This window comes from Hylobates moloch, unplaced genomic scaffold (genome assembly GCF_009828535.3).
Source record: "Hylobates moloch isolate HMO894 unplaced genomic scaffold, HMol_V3 SCAFFOLD_3, whole genome shotgun sequence".
Classification (NCBI taxonomy): Eukaryota; Metazoa; Chordata; class Mammalia; order Primates; family Hylobatidae; genus Hylobates; species Hylobates moloch.
In genome coordinates, this window is record NW_026652278.1 from 90,510,941 (window position 1) to 90,533,727 (window position 22,787).

General features: G+C 39.2%; 1 protein-coding gene across 12 annotated transcripts in view; it reads right to left on the reverse strand.

Moving 5' to 3' along the window:
- CREM (cAMP responsive element modulator) overlaps positions 1-22,787 on the reverse strand; it is a 102,394-nt gene that overhangs the window by 45,384 nt on the left and 34,223 nt on the right. The window contains exon 1 of one of the 12 annotated variants that reach the window (XM_032143590.2): positions 4,165-4,405. The exons of the other annotated variants lie outside the window; for them this stretch is intronic. Within the exon in view, the coding sequence (XP_031999481.1) occupies positions 4,165-4,242 (78 nt within the window). The 5' untranslated portion in view covers positions 4,243-4,405. Of the gene's footprint in view, positions 1-4,164; positions 4,406-22,787 lie in introns of those variants that run through there. 12 annotated transcript variants of the gene reach the window in all.

A 22,787-nucleotide genomic window follows, 5' to 3' on the forward strand; every position in this document is an offset into this window, starting at 1 on the left:
GTGAACCCGGGAGGCAGAGCTTGCAGTGAGCAAAGATCATGCCACTGCACTCCAGCTTGGGCGAGAGAGCGAGACTCTGTCTCAAAAAAAAAAAAAAAAGCTTCTCCACCATGATCAAGTGGGCTTCATCCCTGGGATGCAAGGCTGGTTCAACATATGCAAATCAATAAATGTAATCCAGCATATAAACAGAAACAAAGACAAAAACCACATGATTATCTCAATAGATGCAGAAAAGGCCTTTGACAAAATTCAACAACCCTTCATGCTAAAAACTCTCAATAAATTAGGTACTGATGGGACATATCTCAAAATAATAAGAGCTACTTATGACAAACCCACAGCCAATATCATACTGAATGGGCAAAAATGGGAAGCATTCCCTTTGAAAACTGGCATAAGACAGGGATGCCCTCTCTCACCACTCCTATTCAACATAGTGTTGGAAGTTCTGGAAAGGGCAATCAGGCAGAAGAAAGAAATAAAGGGTATTCAATTAGGAAACGAGGAAGTCAAATTGTCCCTGTTTGCAGATGACATGATTGTATATCTAGAAAACCCCATCGTCTCAGCCCAAAATCTCCTTAAGCTGATAAGCAACTTCAGCAAAGTCTCAGGATACAAAATCAATGTGTAAAAATCACAAGCATTCTTATACACCCATAACAGACAGAGAGCCAAATCATGAGTGAACTCCCATTCACAACTGCTTCAAAGAGAATAAAATACCTAAGAATCCAACTTACAAGGGATGTGAAGGACCTCTTCAAGGAGAACTACAAACCACTGCTCAATGAAATAAAAGAGGACACAAACAAATGGAAGAACATTCATGCTCATGAATAGGAGGAATCAATATCATGAAAATGGCCATACTGCTCAAGGTAATTTATAGATTCAATGCCATCCCCATCAGGCTACCAATGACTTTCTTCACAGAATTGGAAAAAACTACTTTAAAGTTCATATGGAACCCAAAAAGAGCCCACATTGCCAAGACAATCCTAAGCCAAAAGAACAAAGCTGGAAGCATCATGTTACCTGACTTCAAACTATACTACAAGGCTACAGTAACCAAAACAGCATGGTACTGGTACCAAAACAAAGATATAGATCAATGCAACAGAACAGAGCCCTCAGAAATCACACATCTACAACCATCTGATCTTTGACAAACCTGACAAAAACAAGAAATGGGGAAAGGATTCCCTATTTAATTAATGGTGCTGGGAAAACTGGCTAGCCATATGTAAAAAGCTGAAACTGGATCTTTTCCTTACACCTTGTACAAAACTTAATTCAAGATGGATTAAAGACTTAAATATTAGACCTAAAACCATAAAAACCCTAGAAGAAAACCTAGGCAATACCATTCAGGACATAGCCATGGGCAAGGACTTCATGTCTAAAATATAAAAAGCAATGGCAACAAAGCCAAAATTGACAAATGGAATCTAATTAAACTAAAGAGCTTCTGCACAGCAAAAGAAACTACCATCAGAGTGAACAGGCAACCTATAGAATGGGAAAAAAATTTTGCAATATACTCATCTGACAAAGGGCTAATATCCAGAATCTACAAAGAACTTAAACAAATTTACAAGAAAAAAAACAAACCACCCCATCAAAAAGTGGGCGAAGGACATGAACAGACACTTCTCAAAAGAAGACATTTATGTGGCCAACAGACACATGAAAAAATGCTCATCATCACTGGCCATCAGAGAAATGCAAATCTAAACCACAATGAGATACCATCTCACACCAGTTAGAATGGCGATCATTAAAAAGTCAGGAAACAACAGGTGCTGGAGAGGAGGTGGAGAAATAGGAACACTTTTACACTGTTGGTGGGACTGTAAACTAGTTCAACCATTGTGGAAGTCAGTGTGGCGATTCCTCAAGGATCTAGAACTAGAAATACCATTTGACCCAGCCATCCCATTACTGGGTATATACCCAAAGGATTATAAATCATGCTGCTATAAAGACACATGCACACGTACGTTTATTGCGGCACTATTCACAACAGCAAAGACTTGGAACCAACCCAAATGTCCAACAATGATAGACTGGATTAAGAAAATGTGGCACATATACACCATGGAATACTATGCAGCCATAAAAAACGATGAGTTCATGTCCTTTGTAGGGACATGGATGAAGCTGGAAACCATCATTCTCAGCAAACTATCACAAGGACATAAAACCAAACACTGCATGTTCTCACTCATAGGTGGGAATTGAACAGTGAGAACACGGACACAGGAAGGAGAACATCACACATCGGAGCCTGTCGTGGGGTGGAGGGAGGGAGGAGGGATAGCATTAGGAGATATACCCAATGCTAAATGACGAGTTAATGGGTGCAGCACACCAACACGGCACATGTATACATATGTAACAAAACTGCACGTTGTGCACATGTACCCTAGAACTTAAAGTAAAATAATTAAAAAAAAGTTAAACTCCATTATTATTCATTAAAAAAATTCACATGGCTTCCTACCCTTAACATCTTAGCATTATTATTATACTGTGTGTGGGGGGCTACAGCTGAGTACATCGCTGCCTGTGAAGTAGGGTATGGTACACAGATGGCATAGAGGGAATAAGGTCAATGAAAGATCCAATAACATGCATGGTATCCCCAAAGACAAAATAGGTAAATAAAGAAGCATCTTTTTTGATTTGTGCAAGGTGATGGATTCAGTTTTGGGGAGCCTAGGCCCCTAAAATGGCAGGGCAACAACAGGACCACCAGGTAGAAATGTTCAATAGGCAAGGAGAATTAGGGGACTGGTTATTGGATTAGAGCCCAGATAAGAAATAAACATCTGAGGCCAGGCACAGTGGCACACGCCTGTAATCCCAACACTTTGGGAGGCCAAGGTGGGCAGATCGATTGAGGTCAGGAGTTCAAGACCAGCCTGGCCAACATGGTGAAGCCCCATCTCTACTAAAAATACAAAAATTAGCCAGGTGTGGTAGCATGCGCCTGTAATCCCAGCAACTGGGGAGGCTGAGGCATGAGAATTGCTTGAACCTGGAAGGCGGAAGTTGCAGTGAGCTGAGATCACACCACTGCACTTCAGCCTCGGCAACAGAGCGAGAGTGTGTCTTAAAAAAAAAAAGAAGAAGAGGAAGGCTGGGCACAGTGGCACATACCTGTAATCCCAGCACTTTGGGAGGCCGAGAATGGACGGATCATTTCAGGTCAGGAGTTCAAGACCAGCCTGGCCAACATGGTGAAACCCTGTCTCTAACAAAAATATAAAAATTAGCCAGGTGTGGTGGCACATGCCTATAATCCCAGCTACTTGGGAGGATAAGGCAGGAGAATCACTTGAACCCAGGAAGCAGAGGTTGCGGTGTGCCGAGATCATGCCATTGCACTACGGCCTGGGTAACAGAGTGAGACTCAGTCTCAAAAAAAAAGAAGATCCTTGTAATATTAACAAGGAGGAATCTACAAAGTATTACAATTGCTTTATTCATAATATGTAAGTAGGGTTCTAAAGAAGCCCTGAAAACAGAAAGGAATTAGTTAAAAAGTCTTTCCTAAAAGACACACAAGGAGACAAACCAAAGTTCACTTGAACTAAAATACGTATACCACAGGTAGAAATAGAGAAATCTTTCTTATAAACATCAAATGTTCATTCTAAGACATTTTTATAAGCAAAAATTTCACCAAAACACATCATATTTATGAATTGACTCTTCTACTTGCTGAACAAATATCTACTGGGAGCTTAATACAGCAGTGAATGAGGAAAGTCGCTGCTCTCCCAGATCAGAAGACAGAAATAGATGAAGAAACAAATACATAATTTGGGTGGTGCTCCATTCTTAAAAGAATAGTAAAGCAGAATAACGGATTTGAGAGCGACAAAGCAGGGACTGGGGGTGGTGTGGTAAGAGACTATTTGTTGTAGATAATTTCTCAGAGGAGGGAATGTTTACACAAAAAGCCTAAATGAAGAGAAGGAAAAAGTGATACCAAGATCTACGAATAATTTATCACATTCTAATAACCAAGTAGGCAACTGCTCAAAAAACTAAAACATAAAATGGATGTTATTTTATATTTCACAATTTTTACCCCTCGTTTCACAAGGCTTTAAAAGTGCGTAGAAGGTACTTATAGCAGACATCATTTACCTTTTCTTCCACATCCCCTGAAGAATAATCCTCTTCTACAGGACGCCTGAAACATAGATTATGCTGATGCCACCACATCCACCGAAAATCCCACTATAAACTACTTAATCTGAAGAAATAAGGTAAGATGATGGAATTGACAGCCTTACTTGGCTTTGCAATAAAAAAAAAAAACCCTAATAATGACACTTATAACTGGGAAAACCTCACAGTGTTGTAACACAGCATTTGATCAGCACCTAGTGGACTAGCTCTGAATGTAGCTAGGTTCCCTCACGATGGGGTTTATGATGTCATAGTATAGCTGCACATGTCACAGAGCTACTAGGCCTGCATTCAAGACAATAAAGGATTTTAAAATGTGAATTAACAACATAGCAGGCTGCTCTATCAACTCTGCTCCCGAAAAATCAAATCTCTGTACTACCTAGTTTAAGGACTACAATAAAAATACACTAAGAAGCTAAGCAAGAAGTTGAAAACGATCTTGATGTTTATGTATTAAGACAGGATTCTCAAAAGTCTGTTCTATAAGAGAAAAAGCATTTAAGAGAATATTACAATATTTCAAATGTTTTAAAGCTGAAAATAATAAGAATATTATAAATCAAATACCTGAATACAGATGTAAAATATTCCACTTTAATCTTTTTTCCCCCACTGAGACGGAGTCTTGCTCTGTCGCCCAGGATGGAGTGCAGTGGTACGATCTCGGCTCACTGCAACCTCCACCTCCCAGGTTCAAGCAATTCTCCTGCCTCAGCCACACAAGTAGCTGGGATTACAGGCATGTGCCACCACGCCTGGCTGATTTTGTATTTTTAGTAAAGACAGGGTTTCACCATCTGTGCCAGGCTGGTCTTGAACTCCTGACCTCAGGTGATCCACCCACCTTGGCCTCTCAAAGTGCTGGGATTACAGGTGTGAGCCACCGTGCCCGGCCCACTTTAATTTTTAAAAGTCATATTTGATTGTGCTCAGTAAGACAAACACAAAATGAAAGATGTAGTTGGTCTTCATTTTGGTTATCTTGAGTGACTTCCTTCCCATTAAGGTGTTTTTTGTTTTGGGTTTGAGACAGAGTCTAGCTCTGTTGCTCAGGCTGGGGTTCAGTGGCACAATGTTGGCTCACTGCAACCTCCACCTCCCAGGCTCAAGCAGTCCTCCTGCCTCACCCTCCCAAGTGGCTGGGATTCGGGTAATTTTTTTTTTTTTTTATACTCTTGTTCTGTCGCCCAGGCTGGAGGGCAGTGGCGTGATCTGGGCTCACCGCAACCTCCACCTCCTGGGTTGAAGCGATTCTCCTGCCTCAGCCTCCCGAGTAGCTGGGATTACAGGTGCCCGTCACCACACCCAGTTAATTTTTGTAATTTTAGTAGAGATAGAGTTTCACCATGTTGTCAGGCTGGTCTCGACTCCTGGCCTCAGGTAATCTACCTGCCTTGGCCTCCCAAATTGCTGAGATAACAGGTGTGAGCCACCACGTCTGGCCTAGCTGTTTTTTTTGTTTTGTTTTTAAGATAGTGTGGCTAACAAATTTCAAATTCAATGTAGTGAAATTTTACCTTAAGAATATATGTTGAAAATATTTGTTACAAAGAGATTAGCCAAGTACGATTATTATTTCTATATTTACTATCCATTATCTTCTAAAGAGATGTTGTTGTTGCCTCCAATCCTTTTTTTATGTATAGCGCATAAGCTGAAATCCATAATCTGAATTAAAAAGGGGGAAGAGGATCATTGTTTCTGATACTGTAAACGTAAATGGTCAAATTTCATGTTTCTAAAAAATTCACTTCTTGAAAGCAAAGCAAGTGTTATAATTCATTCTTAATTATCCAGAAGGGTTTAAATAATCTATTTTGATAATACTTCCAGTAAGCACTTAAATTAAAATTAGGGTTCTTTATCCTTTGAAAACAGTGCCCTAGCTAAACTTTTTTTTTTCTAGCTAATCCTTATGGTATCTTGGATTTCCTAGTGATAGTATTTGGGCATCATTTTATATTCTAACCAATATGAGCTATGTTTCACTTATTATAATAATATATATATTAAAGTACTATAAAAATGGACATGACCTTTATAGAAGTCAAACTCTTTTAGCTCTGGAAGGAACTTTTGAAAGCCAATCTCGTATTTGGTTTCAGTAAGACTGAAACTGATCATAATTTACTAGCCAAATGTATTTCAAAATAATAAATACACATAAAGAATTTGCAGTAAGATCCTAAGCCAAAATAAGGTTTTTATGCAACAGACCTCATATAAGTGCAAACAGAAGGTATTAAAATTGCTCTTAACAGTAATATGGATCATTTCTAATAATGAACAGGAAATGTTCATGCCAAAAGCTAGAAACCAGCAAATGAATGCCTACAAACCACTTATCAAAACTTTCATGTTAATTTTTGTTGTTGTTGTTGTTTTTTGTATTTTTTGAGACGGGGTTTCACTGTGTTAGCCAGGATGGTCTCGATCTCCCGACCTTGTGATCCGCCCGCCTTGGCCTCCCAAAGTGCTGGGATTACAGGCGTGAGCCACCGCACCCGGCCCATGTTAATCTTTATTTCTAACCTAAATCAACTCTTTATTGTAATATCTATGAAACAAACTGCAATTCATATGAATTATTCTGATTATCATTATTTCTTCTACCAATCACTTGGTATAAGTCTAATGAGTACTGACTTGACAAAAACCACCACAGAAAAACAGTAACGATAAACAAAATGTGGTACATACATACAATAAAATATTCAGCCTAGAAAATAAAGTCCTGTCACATGCTACAAAATGAATGAAGGTTAAAGACATTATGCTAAATATGTCAGTCACGAAAAGACAAAATACTGCATGATTCCACCTATAGGAGGTATCTAGTCAAATTCAGAGAAACAGAAAGTAGAATGGTGGTTACCAGTGGCTGAGGGGAAGGGGAAGAGGCAGTTGTTTAATGGGTGCTTAGCTCTAGATCTGCAAGATAGAAAAAGTTCTGGAGATCTGTTTCATGAAAATGTTACTTAACATCAGTGAACTGTGCACTTAAAAATTGCTAACATGGGCCAGGCACAGTGGCTCACGCCTGTAATCCCAGCTCTTTGGGAGGCCAAGGCGGGTGGATCACGAGGTCAGGAGATCAAGACCATCCTGGCTAAGACGGTGAAACCCCGTCTCTACTAAAAATACAAAAAATTACCTGGGGGTGGTGACACGTGCCTGTAGTCCCAGCTACTCGGGAGGCTGAGGCAGGAGAATTGCTTGAGTCCGGGAGGCGGAGGTTGCAGTGAGCTGAGATCACGTCACTGCACTCCAGCATAGGTGACAAAGTGAGACTCCGTCTCAAAAACAAAACAAAACAAAAAAAAAAACAAAAAACTGCTAACATGGTACATTTTACGTTATTTTTCCCACAATAAAAAAAGTTTAGTAACTATGGCTCCAAATTTGATGAAATAACTAACTGGCTTTTTGCCAAGAAAACACTCATTAAATCGATTTTACTAAATTGCAATGAGACTGATGCTCATCATCTTAAATGATATAATTCTAAAGCTCTGAACTCTCTCGTACTCCTGGCCTGAGAATTATAGTGCAACAAATACAATGGCTGTTGGTGGCAGGAATTATATGGAAACAATTCCTAATGCATCAAAATGAGTAAAATTTAAATCTTCTATGACTTCACACATCCAGGGTCAGAAGCTGAACTGGGATCTAACTTTGAAACTGTCTTCCATACCACTGAATAATGGAGTAACAGAGTAATAGTATATATTATCCATAGTGCACATAAACACACACACACATATAAATTGCTATACATTATGTATACAGGGAGAGACAAGAGAGCATATATTCATTATCACTCTTAATGAACTATGGATTTTTCTAGGTAATGTTCTCTGAGATTGTCTGGTTAAACACTGAGTACCTGTGCATTTCAGGTGATAATGGTGGAGTGGTCAATGGACTGTAAACCCAGATTGCCTGGGTTCAAATCTTGGCTCTGCCTTTTCTAGCTGTGTGATCTGAAACAAGTGACTTAGACTCTCTGTGCCTTGTTTTCCTCAACTGCAAATGGGAATGAAAACAATACCTTTCTACAGGGTTGTGAAGATTTAGTTAATGTGTGTAAGGCACTTAGAACCGTGTCTGGCGGCCTGGCGTGGTGGCTCACACCTGTAATCTCAGCACCTTGTGAGGCCGAAACAGGTGGATCACCTGAGTTCAGCAGTTTGAGACCAGCCTGGCCAACATGGTGAAACTCCATCTCAACTAAAAATACAAAATTAGCTGGGAGTGGTGACATATGCCTGTAATCCCAGCTACTCAGGAGGCTGAGGCAAGAGAATCACATGAACCTGGGGGGCAGAGGTTGCAGTGAGCCAGGATCACGCCATTGCACTCCAGCCTGGGCAACAAGAGTGAAACTCTGTCTCAAAAAAAAAAAAAAAAGAACAGTGCCTAGCACATACCGAATATTCAATAAAAGCTCACTTTTGTTATTTTTATTATTGCTATATTTTATTCAAATAATGTGGTCAACAAAGTACAGCTTAGATAGCATACATGTATATTAAACTCTTTGATTTGAAAGGATTAAAAACATTTATAAAAATCGTTCCCAAAATGGAGGCAAGGAAAGAAGAAAGATTTACATAAAAGTAGATGTCAAAATCAGAATCATTTTGACAAAACATGTGATACAGTTTGGATGCTTATCCTCTCCCAATGTCATGTTGAAATATAATCCTCAATGTTGGAGGTGGGGCCTGGTGAGAGGTGTTTGGGTCATGGGGGGATCCCTCATGAATCTTCATGAGTGAGTTCTCGCTCTGGTAGTTCTGAGAGCTGGTTGTTGAAGAGTGTGGCACTTCCCCTCTCTTGCTTCCTCTCTCTCCATGTGATACCCTGGCTCCCCCATCTCCTGCTGCCATGATTTGAAACTTCTAGAGGCTTCCCTAGAAGCAGATAGTGGTGCCATGCTTCTTGTGCAGCCTGCAGAACCATGAGCCAAAACAAACTTCTTTTCTTTATATATTATCCAGCCTCAAGTATTTTTTTTCTTTTTTTTTGAGATGGAGCCTCACTCTGTGGCCCAGGCTGGAGAGCAGTGGTGCAATCTGGCTCACTGCAACTTCTGCCTTTTGGGTTCAAGTGATTCTGCCTCAGCCTCTGGAGTAGCTGGGATTACAGGCACCTGCCACCATGCCCAGCTAATTTTTGTATTTTTTTGTAGAGACGGGGTTTCACCATGTTGGCCAGGCTGGTCTCGAACTCCTGAGCTCAAATAATCCACCCAACTCAGGCTCCCAAAGTGCTGGGATTACAGGCATGGGCCACTGCCCCCGGCCAGGTATTCCTTTATAGCAATGCAAAGCAGACTGATTTAACACAGCCAGGCCAAATTGCATCTTTAAGTTGTTTTCAGTTCCTGTCCAATGGTCAGAGTACATAAATAGTAAAGTCTAAGAGTTTAGCTCCTTACAAAAATTATAATGCAGTTTGGTCTTACCATGAAATCTGAAATAGTTACAAATCATATTTTAGATTTTTATGCCCAAAGTGGCCTGCATTGTTTTAAAATATCTAGGAGAAATCTAAAGTACCTAAATTAAGAAGCATAAAACATGTAATTTTAAGCAAGCTCCTGACATACCGGAACTTTGCTTATAAAACTATAAAAAATTAGCTTTTCTCCTCTATACCCTTTGGAGGCCTACTAAGCATAGTAGATTTATGTTACTTTACAAAGGATTCCGAATACAATATATTTTAAAACCAGCATAAGCCACTTCATCTTAAAGCCTAATTACTACCATTTTAAGATCAAGGAAGGTCACTATGAGGATAAAAGCAAGCATTTATTGCACATTGACCAGATGCCAAACTGTGCTTGTGCTTCACACAAATCATCTCATTTAATCTATGAAATCAGTATTTCCCATGTTTTAGGTAAAGAAAGTAAAGATCAAATGATTAGTCTTAATACTTAAAACTGCACAAAATTAGTATCAACTTTAGTATTAAAATATAGTATGAAAAATACCTTCAACACTACTTTTAAGTAAACAAGCTAAATTTAATTCAAACCGAGTATACATGTATAAATTAGGGCTCTTTTTGTTTCTTTTTTCTTTTTTGAGATAGGTTCTTGCTGTGTCACCCAGGCTAGAGTGCAGTGCAGCTTCCCAGGCTCAAGCGATCCTCCCACCTCAGCCTCCTGAGTAATTTGAACTACAAGTGCATGTCACCACACTCAACTAATTGTTTTTGTTTTTTGTTTTTTTGGAGACGGAGTTTCACTCTTGTCGCCCAGGCTGGAGTGCAGTGGTGCAATCTTGGCTCACTGCAACCTCCGCCTCCCAGGTTCAAGCAAATTTCCTGCCTCAGCTTCCCGAGTAGCTGGGATTACAGGTGCCCATCACCATGCCTGGCTACTTTTTATATTTTTAATAGAGACAAGGTTTTACCATGTTGTTGGCCAGGCTGGTCTTGAACTCCTGACCTCAGGTGATCTGACTGCCTCAGCCTCCCAAAGTGCTGGGATTACACACGTGAGCCACTGCACCTGGTCTAAGTTTTTAATTTTTCATAGAGATATGGTCTCCCTGTGCTGTCCAGGCTGGTCTCGAACTCCTGTGCTCAAGCAATCCTCTTATCTCAGCCTCCCAAAGTGTTGGGATTACAGGCATAAGCCATCATACCTGGCCTCTTTTTATGTATGAAGCAGTAAACAAGCCCTTGGAAATGAGAAAATGAGAAAGCTCTAGGAACAAAAGACAGGGGAGACCAACTTACAAAGGCAATACCTACCATGGTATATTACCATATCCAATAGTAAATATGCACACATTTATTATTATTTTTGTTCTCTATTTTTATTTTTGTTGTTTTGAGACAGGGTCTTGCTGTCACTCAGGCTGGAGTGCAGTGGCATGATCACGAATCACTGCAGCTTCAATCAACCTCCAGGGCTCAAGAGATCCTCCCACCTTAGCCTTCTGAGTAGATAGTACTACAGGCAAGTGCCACCATGCCTGGCTAATTTTTTTTTTTTTTGTAGAGATGGAGTCTTACTTTGACCCAGGCTGGTCTTGAACTCCTGGGCTCAAGTAATCCTCCTGACTTGGCCTCCCAAAGTGCTGGGATTACAGGCATGAGCCACTGCTCCGCGCCCATTAATTATTTTGTATTTGATTTTATTTTCTGGTGGCCATGATTTGCTGGTGCCTGAAGAAAGTGTTTAATTTCACAACTGGGCAAATTGAGCTCAGGTGGTTAGAAAAACTTAAAAATAATTCATGCTTTTTCAACCAAATTTGCTACAACTGGCCTCTACTGTGACCTCTGAGAAGCCCAGGCTTCGCCGGGCGCGGTGGCTCACGCTTGTAATCCCAGCACTTTGGGAGGCCGAGGCGGGCGGATCACGAGGTCAGGAGATCGAGACCACAGTGAAACCCCGTCTCTACTACAAATACAAAAAAATTAGCCGGGCGTGGTGGCGGGCGCCTGTAGTCCCAGCTACTCGGAGAGGCTGAGGCAGGAGAATGGCATGAACCCGGGAGGCAGAGCTTGCAGTGAGCCGAGATTGCGCCACTGCACTCCAGCCTGGGCGACAGAGCGAGACTCCGTCTCAAAAAAAAAAAAAAAAAGAAGCCCAGGCTTCAGTACTGCCTGAAGCAGGCTGTGTAAGATTTTAGATTCTGGACTCCTTTTTTGTAAAGGATGACAGTGGCTTCCTAGAGAGGGCGTCTCATACTGATAGGCAGAGAGACAAGCAGGAGAGAAAGACTGGGCAAGGAAAGCCATGTGGAGGTTGGAGATGTATCTTTTAAATGTTCTTCCTTTACATTTTGAATTGACAGAAAATATTGCATTTATCATGTACAACACGATGTTTTGGAGTATATATACATTGTGCAATAGTTAAATCTAGCTAATTAATAATAGCATTACCTCACATAGTTATTTTTGTGGTGAGAACATTATTAACATTCAACTATCTCTCCATTTTTCAACAATACATTGTCCTTAACTATAGTCACCATGCTGTACGATAGCTCTCTTGAACTCATTCCTCCTAACTGTAATTATATATTCTTGGACCAACATTTTCCCATCCTTCCCTCTGCCTAAGCACCCCCACCTCTGCTAACCACCATTCTACTCTCTACTTCTATGAGAACTTTTTAGACTCCACACATGAGTGAGATCATGCAGTATGTGTCTTTCTGGGCCTGGCTTATTCACTTAACAGAATGTCTTCCAGATTCCTCCATCTTGTTGCAAATGACACTTCATTCTTTTTTATGGTTGAATAGTATTCCATTGTGTATACATACCACACTTTCTTTGTCCATTCATCCACTGATGAACACCGAAGCTGATTCCGTATCTTGGCCATTATGCATAGTGCTGCAATAAACATGGAAGTGCAGATATCTGTTCCACACACTGCTTTCATTTCCTTTGGATAGATACCCAGTAGTGAAATTGCTGGATCATCTGGTACTTCTATTTTTAATATCTGGAGGAACCTCCATACTGTTTTCCATATGGCTATACAAATTTACATTCCCACCGTCAGTGTATAAGTGTTCCCTTTTCTCCATATTCTTGCCAATACCTGTTATCTTTTGTCATTTTGATAATAACCAACCTAACAAGAGGAAGGTGATACCTCATTGTAGTTTTGATTTGCAATTCCTTGATGATTAATGATGTTGAGCTTTTTTTTTTTTGGTGAGACACAGTCTCACTCTGTTGCCCAGGCTGGAGTGCAGTGGTGCGATCTTGACTCACTGCAACTTCTGCCTCCCGGGTTCAAGTGATTCTCCTGCCCTAGCCTCTGAGTAGCTGGGATTACAACAGGTGCACAACACCACTCCTGGCTAATTTTTTTTTCTTTTTTTCTTTTTGTTTTTGAGACGGAGTCTTGCTCTGTTGCCCAGGCTGAAGTCCACTGGGACCATCTCGGCTCACTGCAACCTCCGCCTCTGGGTTCAAGCAATTCTCCTGCCTGAGCCTCCCGAGTAGCTGGGATTACAGGCGCCCGCCACCACATCTGCTTATTTTTGTACTTTTAGTAGAGAAATTTTGTACTAAAAATACAAAAATTAGCCAGGCATGGTGATGTACGACTGTAATTCCATACTCGGGAGGCTGAGGCATGCGAATAGCTTTAACCCGGGAGGCGGAGGTTGCAGTGAGCCGAGGATCGCATCACCACATACCAGCATGGGCAACAGAGTAAGACCCTGTCTCATAAATAATTAAATAAAAGCATAGCAATGCAATTATGTACAGTACATATGCTTGATAATAATAAATGACTGTTATTGGTTTATGTATTTACTATACTTTTTATTATTATTTTACTTCAAGTTATTTTAAAAAGTTAACTGTAAGACAGCCTCAGGCAGGTCTTTCAGCAAGTATCCAGAAGAAGGCACTGTTATAAGAGATGACAGCTCCGTGAGTGTTCTTTCCCTGAGAACCTTCCAATGGGACAGGATGTGAAGGTGGAAGACAGCAATACAGATGATCCTGACACTATACAGGCCTGGGCCAACATGTGTGTTTGTGTCTCAGTTTTTAACAAAAAAGTTTAAAAATAAAAAAAAATAAAAAATTTCAAACACAGAAAAGGTTTACACAGAATAAGCATAGAAGAAAACATTTTTATGCAGCTGTGTAATATGTTTGTGTTTTAAGCTAAGTGTTATTACAAAAGTCAAAAAGTAAAAAACTTACAGTAAGCTACAGTTCGTTTATTGAAATGTTTTATGAATTTAGTGTAACCTAAGTGTACGACGTTTATCAAGTCTACAATAGCAAAAAAATAAAATAAGTTAGCTGGGCATGGTGGCATGTGCCTGTAGTCCCAGTTACTCGAGAGGCTGAGGCAGGAGGATCACTTCAGCCCAGGAGTTTGAGGCTGCAGTGAACTATGATTGTGCCACTGTACTCCAGCCTGGGCAAAATAACAAAACTCTATTAAAAAAAAAAGACAGTCTACAGTAGTGTACAATAATGTCCTAGGTCTTCACATTCCCTCACCGCCCACTCGCTGGTACACCCAGGACAACATCCAGTCCTGCAAGCTCCACTGTGGTTTCATGCCCTATACAGATGTGCCATTTTTATCTTTGATACCGTATTTTTACTGTACCTTTCCTATGTTTAGATACACAAATACTTATTATTGTGCTCCAATTGCCTATAGTATTCAGTATAATCGCATCCTATACAGGTTTGCAGCCCAGGAATAATAGACTGTACCATACGGCTTAGGCATGTAGTGGACTATACCACCCAGGTTTGTGTAAGTACACTCTAGATGTTTGCACAAAGATGAAATCACCACACCATTGCTTCTGTTGGATCATAAGGGAAAAAAAAAAAGATGAAATTGCCTAACAACATATTTCTCAAAATGTAGACCTGTTGTTAAGTGATGAATGACTGTACTTGGCCATGTTTATGTCTTCTTTTGAGAAAAGTCTATTTGGGTCTTTTGCACATTTTTAGAAAATCAGGTTGTTTTCTTACTATTGAGTTGTTTGAGTCCTTCTGTGTTTTGGATATTAACCCCTTATCAGATGTATAGTTTGCAAATATTTTCTCCCATTCTGTAGGTTCCCTCTTCACTCTGTGTAATGTTTCCTTTGCTGTGAGGAAGCTTTATAGTTTGACGTAATACTGTTTGTCCATTTTTGCTTTTGTTGACTGTGCTTTTAAGGTTGTATCAAAAAACTCATCGGCCAGACTAATGTCAAGGAGTTTCCTGTTTCCTTGTAGTAGTTTTATAGTTTTGGGTCTTATATTTAATTCATTTTCAAGAGTTGATTTTTGTTTATGGTGAGAGACAAGGGCCTAATTTCATTCTTCTGTGTGAATATCTAGTTTTCCCAACATCATTTATTAAAGAAATGGCCCTTTCCCCATTGTGTGGTCCTGCCATCTTTGTTGAATATAAGTTGGCTGTAAGTAAATGCATGGTTTTACTTCTGGACTTTATATTCTGTTCCATTGATCAATGTATCTGTTTTCATGCTGGTACCATGCAGTTTTAATTACTATAGCTCTATAGTATATTTTGAAGTCAGGTAGTGTGATGCCTTCAGCTTTGTTCTTTTTTTTTTTCCTGCATGACACAGAGTCTTGACTTTCAAATGATTATCAGTACACCAAGTAATAACATGTAACAAGTTCTTAAGTTCTATCATCTCATAAACATGATTAAGAGAAACTAAAAGCAGCCCAAACAACTATACCAATATTGTTGTTCTCATCATTAGCAGGAATAGATTAAGGCTGAATGTTGCTTCACATAGGTTACAAATAACTATTTACTACTTTTTCATAGATAAAGCCCTGATGAATTCAAGAATGCATTAGGGGGAAAAATTATTTAATCTCTTTCTTCAAAAAAAAATTGGTTTTGTTTAATTAGATCTAAGAAAGAAAATGTCAACAGTGATATATATGTTGCTTGAACCAAAAGGCATACAAAAATAGATAACATATAGCAATTAATTTTCTAAGAAACATGAAATCTTTAGATAAGCTCTAAGTCTGTAAAAAAAAAAAAAAAAAAAAAAAAAAAAAACCTATATTTGCTACTCTCCAAAAAGTGGAGGGACCTATTATACAATATACAGAAATAATTTAATGCCTTTCCATAAGAATATAACTCGAGCTATGTTGAAGCTTCATATTCCATGAGAGCATCTAAAATGCCAATTCATAGAACAGGTGCTTTTTTCTTCTCCTACCCATTTATGCAGCAGTTTTCACAGATTTCTGGCCGGATGTTGCAGACAAAGGCCAAGAAGTTATTCAAGACTTCATCCTTGTTCTGCCGGAAGTAGGTCTGGAGGGTGATCATCTTTTCTCCTGGGCCTCCTTCTCCACTTCAGTGCTTCAGCTTCATTCGCCTTGAACTCTTTTTACCCTCTGCAGGCAGCACTGTTCAATCTCAGACTAAGCTACTTCTTTGGCCTGCTTCAGCCCCTGGTTCATCTGCCTGTGGGCCTTGGAAATCTTCTCAGCAGCCTGCTTCTCGGTCTGCAGCAGCTGCAGGATACCCTGCAATGGACTGGCCATGGCAGTGGTTCCAGTTTCATTCTTTTGGTTCAAGATTGCTTTCACTATTTGGGGTCTTTTGTGGTCCTGTATAAATTTGGGGATTGTTTCTCCCTATCTTTGTGAAGAATGTCATTGATATTTCTGATAGGGATTGCACTACATCTGTAGACCGCTCTGGGTAGTATGGACAGTTTAACAATACTAATTCTTCCAATCCATGAACAATTATTTGTCTCCTTCAATTTCTCTCATCAATTTTTTTTTATAGTTTTCAATGTACAGATATTTCACCTCCTTGCTTAAATTTATTTCTAAGTATTTTTTTCATAGCTATTGTAAATAGAGTTTTCTCGATATTTTTTCCAGGTAGTTCACTATTAGTAGATAAAAACAATACTGGTTTTTATGAGTTGATTTCATATCCTGCAACTTCAGTGAATTTATTAGATCTAACAGGTTTTTCTGGTGGCATCTTTAAGGTTTTCTAATTTTTGTTCCTTTTTTTAAAAGGTTTTCTATATGTAAGATCATGTCATCTATGAACAGGGAAAAGTTGACTTCTTCCTTTCCAATTCAGTTGCCTTTTCTTTCTTTCTTTTGCCTAATTGCTCTGGCTAGGACTTTCAGTACAATGCTGAATAGAAGTAGCAAAAATGGGCATCCGTGTCTTTTTTTTTTTTTTTTTTGAGACAGGGTCTGGCTCTGCAACCCGGGCTGGAGTGCAGGGGCATGATCTTGGCTCATTGCAACCTGTGCCTCCCAGGCTCAAGCCATCCTCCCACCTCAGCCTCCCAAGTAGCTGGGACTTACAGGTGTGTGCCACCATGCCCAGCTAATATTTGTATATTTTCTGGTAGAGACAGGGTTTCACTGTGTTGCCCGGGCTGGTCTCTTAACTCTTGGACTCCAGCGATCCACCTGCCTCAACCTCCTAAAGTGCTGGATTACAGGTGTGAGCCACCACACCTGGCCTGGTATCCTTATCTTATTCCAGATCTTAGAGAAAAAGCTTTCAACCTTTCCCCATTCAGCATGATGTTAGTTGTGGGTGTGTCATATACTGCCTTTGTTGCATTGAGGTACATCCTGTCTTTATGTAATTTGTTGAGAGTTTTTATAATAAGGAAATATTGAATTTTTCAAATGCTTTTTATGCATGTATTGAGATGATGATATGGTCTTTTTCCTTCATTCTGTTGATGTGATTTATCAGGTTTACTGATTTGCATATGTTGAAACATCCTTGCATCCCTGGGATGAATGGTACTTGATCACTGTTAATGATCTTTTTAATATGTTGTTGAATTTGGTTTGCTAGTATTTTGTTAAGGATTTTTGTACCTATGTTCATCAGGGATATTGACCTGTAGTTTTTGTTGTTGTTGTTGCATCTTTATATGCATTGTTTTAAAGGAAAATAGTTACTATCTGCCAAAATAGAGGTCTACTTCTGAATGAAACCTGTTTAAAGACAAGTGTTTTTCCTGAACTATATCTGTTTTCTTCATCTAATATTGTCTCTACCTAATACATTCAATACCATAACCAGGCTTTTCTCCCCTATACCTTTTAAGAAAACCACTACAGTTTTATCTCTGATAGGGCTACAAAAATCCACATTTGTGGAGAGCACTATGAAGATGTCGTCACAACTATTCAATGAAGCAGAAATTTCCCAAAGCCTCTGTTTTCCAAATATAATTCTTAACAGTCTGGGTTTTACAAGGGTTATAATAACAAATGATAAAATAAGGGAAAGAAAATAATCTCTGGCTGAACATAGTGGCTCATGCCTGTAATGCCAACATTTTGGGAGACTGAAGAGGGAGGATCACTTGAGGCCAGGAGTTCGAGACCCGCCTGAACAAGACAGTGAGACCCCATCTCTAGAAAAATCGTACAAGTTAGCCAGGCATGGCAGTATGCACCTGTAGTTCTAGTTACTCCAGGAGACTGAGGCAGGAGTATCACTTGAGCCCAGGAGACTGAGGCTGCAGTGAGCCACGATCATATCACTGCACTCCAGTCTGGGTGACAGAGTGAGACTCTGTTTCTTAAAAAAAAGAAAAGAGGTGGCCGGGCACCATGGCTCACGCCTGTAATCCCAGCACTTTGGGAGGCCGAAGTGGGCGGATCACGAGGTCAGGAGATCAAGACCATCCTGGCTAACATAGTGAAACTCCATCACTACTAAAAATACAAAAAATTAGCTGGGCGTGGTGGTGGGCGCCTATAGTCCCGGCTACTAAGGAGGCTGAGGCAGGAGAATGGCGTGAACCCGGGAGGCAGACGTTGCAGTGAGCCGAGATCGCGCCACTGCACTCCAGCCTGGGCAACAGGGCAAGACTCCATCTCAAAAAAAAAAAAAAAAAGAAAAAGAAAAGAAAAGAAAAGAAAAGAAAAGAAAGAAAGAAAGAAAGAAAGAAAGAAAGAAAGAAAGAAAGAAAGAAAGAAAGAAAGAAAGAAAGAAAGGAAGGAAGGAAGGAAGGAAGGAAGAAAGAAAAGAGGCCGGGCGCAGTGGCTCATGCCTGTAATCCCAGCACTTTGGCAGGCCGAGGCGGGTGGATCACGAGGTCAGGAGATCAAGATCATCCTGGCTAACACGGTGAAACCCCGTCTCTACTAAAAATACAAAACAAAATTAGCCAGGTGTGGTGGCACGCTCCTGTAGTCCCAGCTCTCGGGAACCTGAGGCAAGAGAATCACTTGAACCTGGGAGGTGAAGGCTGCAGTTAGCTGACATTGTGCCACTGCACTCCAGCCTGGGTGAAAGAGCGAGACTCCGTCACTACAAAAAAAAAAAAAGAAAGAAAAGAATCCCTAAGTCTTACTCAAAAAGGAAACCATAAAATTAATGTTTCTTTTTTCAAATTTCAATGTCTAGCCTATTTTTTTTTGTTATTCATTATCTTTTATTGTGGTAAAAGACACATAACATATTCACTGTTTAAGTGTAGTTTGTAGTGTTAAGTATATTCACATTATTGTTAATCAGATCTACAGAACTTTTTCATCTTGCAGATCTGAAACTCTATACCCATTGAAAAATGACTCCCCATTTTTCTGTCCTCTCAGCTTACTCATTTTACTAAAGAAAATCATACAGAAAAAGGCAAAAGGAGTAACTGTATTTATACTCAGTTATTTTTTCATTACTGCTAGTGACTAATTACCCATTAGTAAAACTAAGAAGGGGAACTTGAACATTTTCTACGAGTATCCAAACCTCATAGATAATCATTACGAATTACAAAAAAATCTTTAACAGTCTCTCAAACACTAAATTTGTATGCATTTTTATTGTAAGTATAAAACCAAAATCTTTTTCTGAAATTTGACTCTGATTGCTTTATGCTTCCTGAAATTACCTCTGAAACATCAAAATTTATTTAAAGCAAAGCACTGTCACCTTTAATACATTGGGATGAAAACATAAAAGCATATTCTAAAGCCAAAAACTAACCTTTAAAGAAATATACTAGCTATTATATACAAAATTACCAAAATATGAGTACAGATACATAACAAACTCTTGTTGAAGTTGAAAAAAGTTGGTTACTAATATTAACAGTTCACCAGTTACTTTTTATTATGGCCTCTGAACCTTTAATTACCTTCAATAATGAGTTACAGTTCAAAGCAGTGGGTTTTTCTGAATTGGCTAAGGAACATTTTATAATACAGATTAAGCATTTATTGAAAAAAAATTACTCTCTTCCTTTTTCTTCCAACCTTTGTTCATTTTTATAGATAATTCTAACAGAATACAAATGTTCTGTGTAACAGATAAAATATGAACCATGAAAAACAGCCAGGGGAAAGAATAAATAAAAATAAGGAGCAATAGTGAAAAAATCAACAGTAAAACAGAAACTTTTATTTCAAAATCTTAACAGGAACACTTTTCTCCTTCAGTAAGAGTCCCTCAGCTAAGGGAATTAATATACTGAAGCTAAAATACAAGATTCAATAAAACACTGACCTTAAACTAGATCTACTTAGCTGAAATTATATGAAATCAACCTAACATGATGCAGATCGTCTTTAATATACAAATATGAGGTTGCTAACCTATTAACAAGAGAAAATGTTGCTTGAGGTCTTCTATTTGTTTGCTCATTTTTTGTTTGTTTTGTGATTGCCATCTACATCCTTCCTTGGCCTATCTGGGACCAAGAAGATGGATTTTTGGCATAGCTGGCCAAAACAGAGAAATGCCATTCCAATTTTCCACCAGATTAAAAAATAAAATTTACAACTCCCACATAACAACATTTCCAAGTATCCCTTGTGAAATCGTTCCTACTTCAATCCCCCATGGCATGCCAGGGCTGCTTTATTCCGACGGACTCCTTACACATTGTACACTTAGAATGGAAAAGATAAGAATGGATAAGATATGAAGCCATCAGAAATTCAGAAGAGTCAGTCACTTTTGGCAAACATCATAGGGTTAACAGAGTTCAGCTTGATTAGGAGAGTATAATCTCTGAACAACATTCCCTAGCGGCTTTCTCTGCCTCCCTAGCGTCTCCTTGTTTCCAAAAATACAGAGGTCCTTGGAGAGGTTAAGTGTTACATGAGAACTAATTCTCTCGAGGCAGTATGCTGACCTTGACAATCTCCAGAGTTTCCTTCCACCCCTTTGACTACTGTGATACTGCTCCTTTCATCTTTCCCTTCTATATTTGCTGGAACCTTGAGAAGTAGTCATTTATAAAGAGTTATTTAGTTTTCAGAGTCGAGGCCTCCAGGCTTCAGCAGCAGCCATGGAGAATTATACTCCAGAAAGTCAGTTTTAAGGTACATCCTTTCCACTGGCTCCATCTGAATGACCTCGCCCACCTAGGTCTTCATGGCAGTGTTACCAATTCCCAAGAGTCTAGGAACAAGAAAAGTTCAAGGTGTCCACTCTACTGCCTTCAGAGTAGATCATACATTTGTGAAATGAATATGGATTGCATATTAACTATACTTAACTAGGTATAATGACATTTTGTTATATAAGAAAATGTCCATAATGTTTTAAGAGTTGTATACCCAGAAGTAAGTAGGAGTAAAATGACATGATGTCTGAGATCTGCTGAGCAGCTTAAAATACTTCAGCGACAAGAAGAAAAAAAGAAGATAGATGAGGCAAGTGCTACAAAATCTTTTTTTTTTTTATTTTATTGAGACAAGGTCTCGCTATGTTGTCAGGCTGGAGTGCAGTGGTTATTCATCGGCATAATCACAGTGCACTACATACAGCCTTGAGCTCCTGGGCTCAAGCAATCCACTGGTCTCAATCTCCCAAGTAGCTGGGACTACAAGGGCATGCCATCACACCTGGCAAAAAATTTTTTTGTATTAATTTATTTTTTATTGAAGAGACAAGATCTCAAACTGGTCTTGAACTCCTGGGCTCAGGCAATCCTCTTCCCTCAGCCTCCCAAAGTTGCTGGGATTACAGGCGTGGGCCACCATGCCTGGCCTAGCAAAATCTTAATAATTACTAACTTTATATATATGTGGAATCATTCTTCTACTCTTATGTATGTTTGAAGTCTTTCACAACAAAAGAAGTTTTAACTTCCCATTACCCAGTTAAAAACAATATTATTTCCAGAGGATGTAAGTGTCACTATTTTAAAACTACTTGTATTGTACATACAATATTTTTGCTTTTCACCATTTTGATTTCTGGAAAAGATCTCCTCCTGGCCAGGTTATTTAAAATGGACTCCTCAATTTATTATCAACAGTTTTACCAGAATCCACTGAGTCTAGTCCTATATATCAATACACGTACTTAATAAGATACCAGCTTCCATTAAAAATAAATCAGTATAAAAATAATTTAGACAAGAAGAAAGCCAAGACAACATTTAACCTCCAGTTATTTGCCATATCAGGATGTGCTGATGGCAACTCCTGCTTCCAACTTTTTCACATTACCATCACCATGATTTTGTTTTCGAACAGAAGAGAAAGGCTCCATTTATTACTACAAAGTTATAAAATAGGAAAGCAAAACTCCAGTCTCCCCTTGTGTACCTGCACCTCACCTCAATCCATCAGCAGAACAGGGGCCTGACAGCCAAAACCAAGCTCAACAGTTGCTAGGTCTCTGATGATTTTCAAAGTATATTCTTGATTAGCAGAAGCTCTGGAAAGGCCAGGGCAATCAAAACAACTAGTATTAAATGACATTAGATGCAAAGAATCAAACCCACTGAATGTTCTGCTCACGCCTTTTGTTCCCACACTGTTTACTGATAATCTGATCATATAAACAAGGAAGGTGAGTGTCAGAAATTCCTCTTTATTCACAACTAAGTTTAAATCTAAAACATACAGAAATTTACAATCCTCAAGTTTGAAGAAAAATGAGACAAGTGGCAAGTAAATATGAAGCCATCAGAAATTCAGAAGAGTCAGTCACTTTTGGCATACATCATAGGGTTAACAGAGTTCAGCTTGATTTCCTACTCCTTGTAAGATATATACTATTGTACGATAGTAACAATACTCATAAACGAACA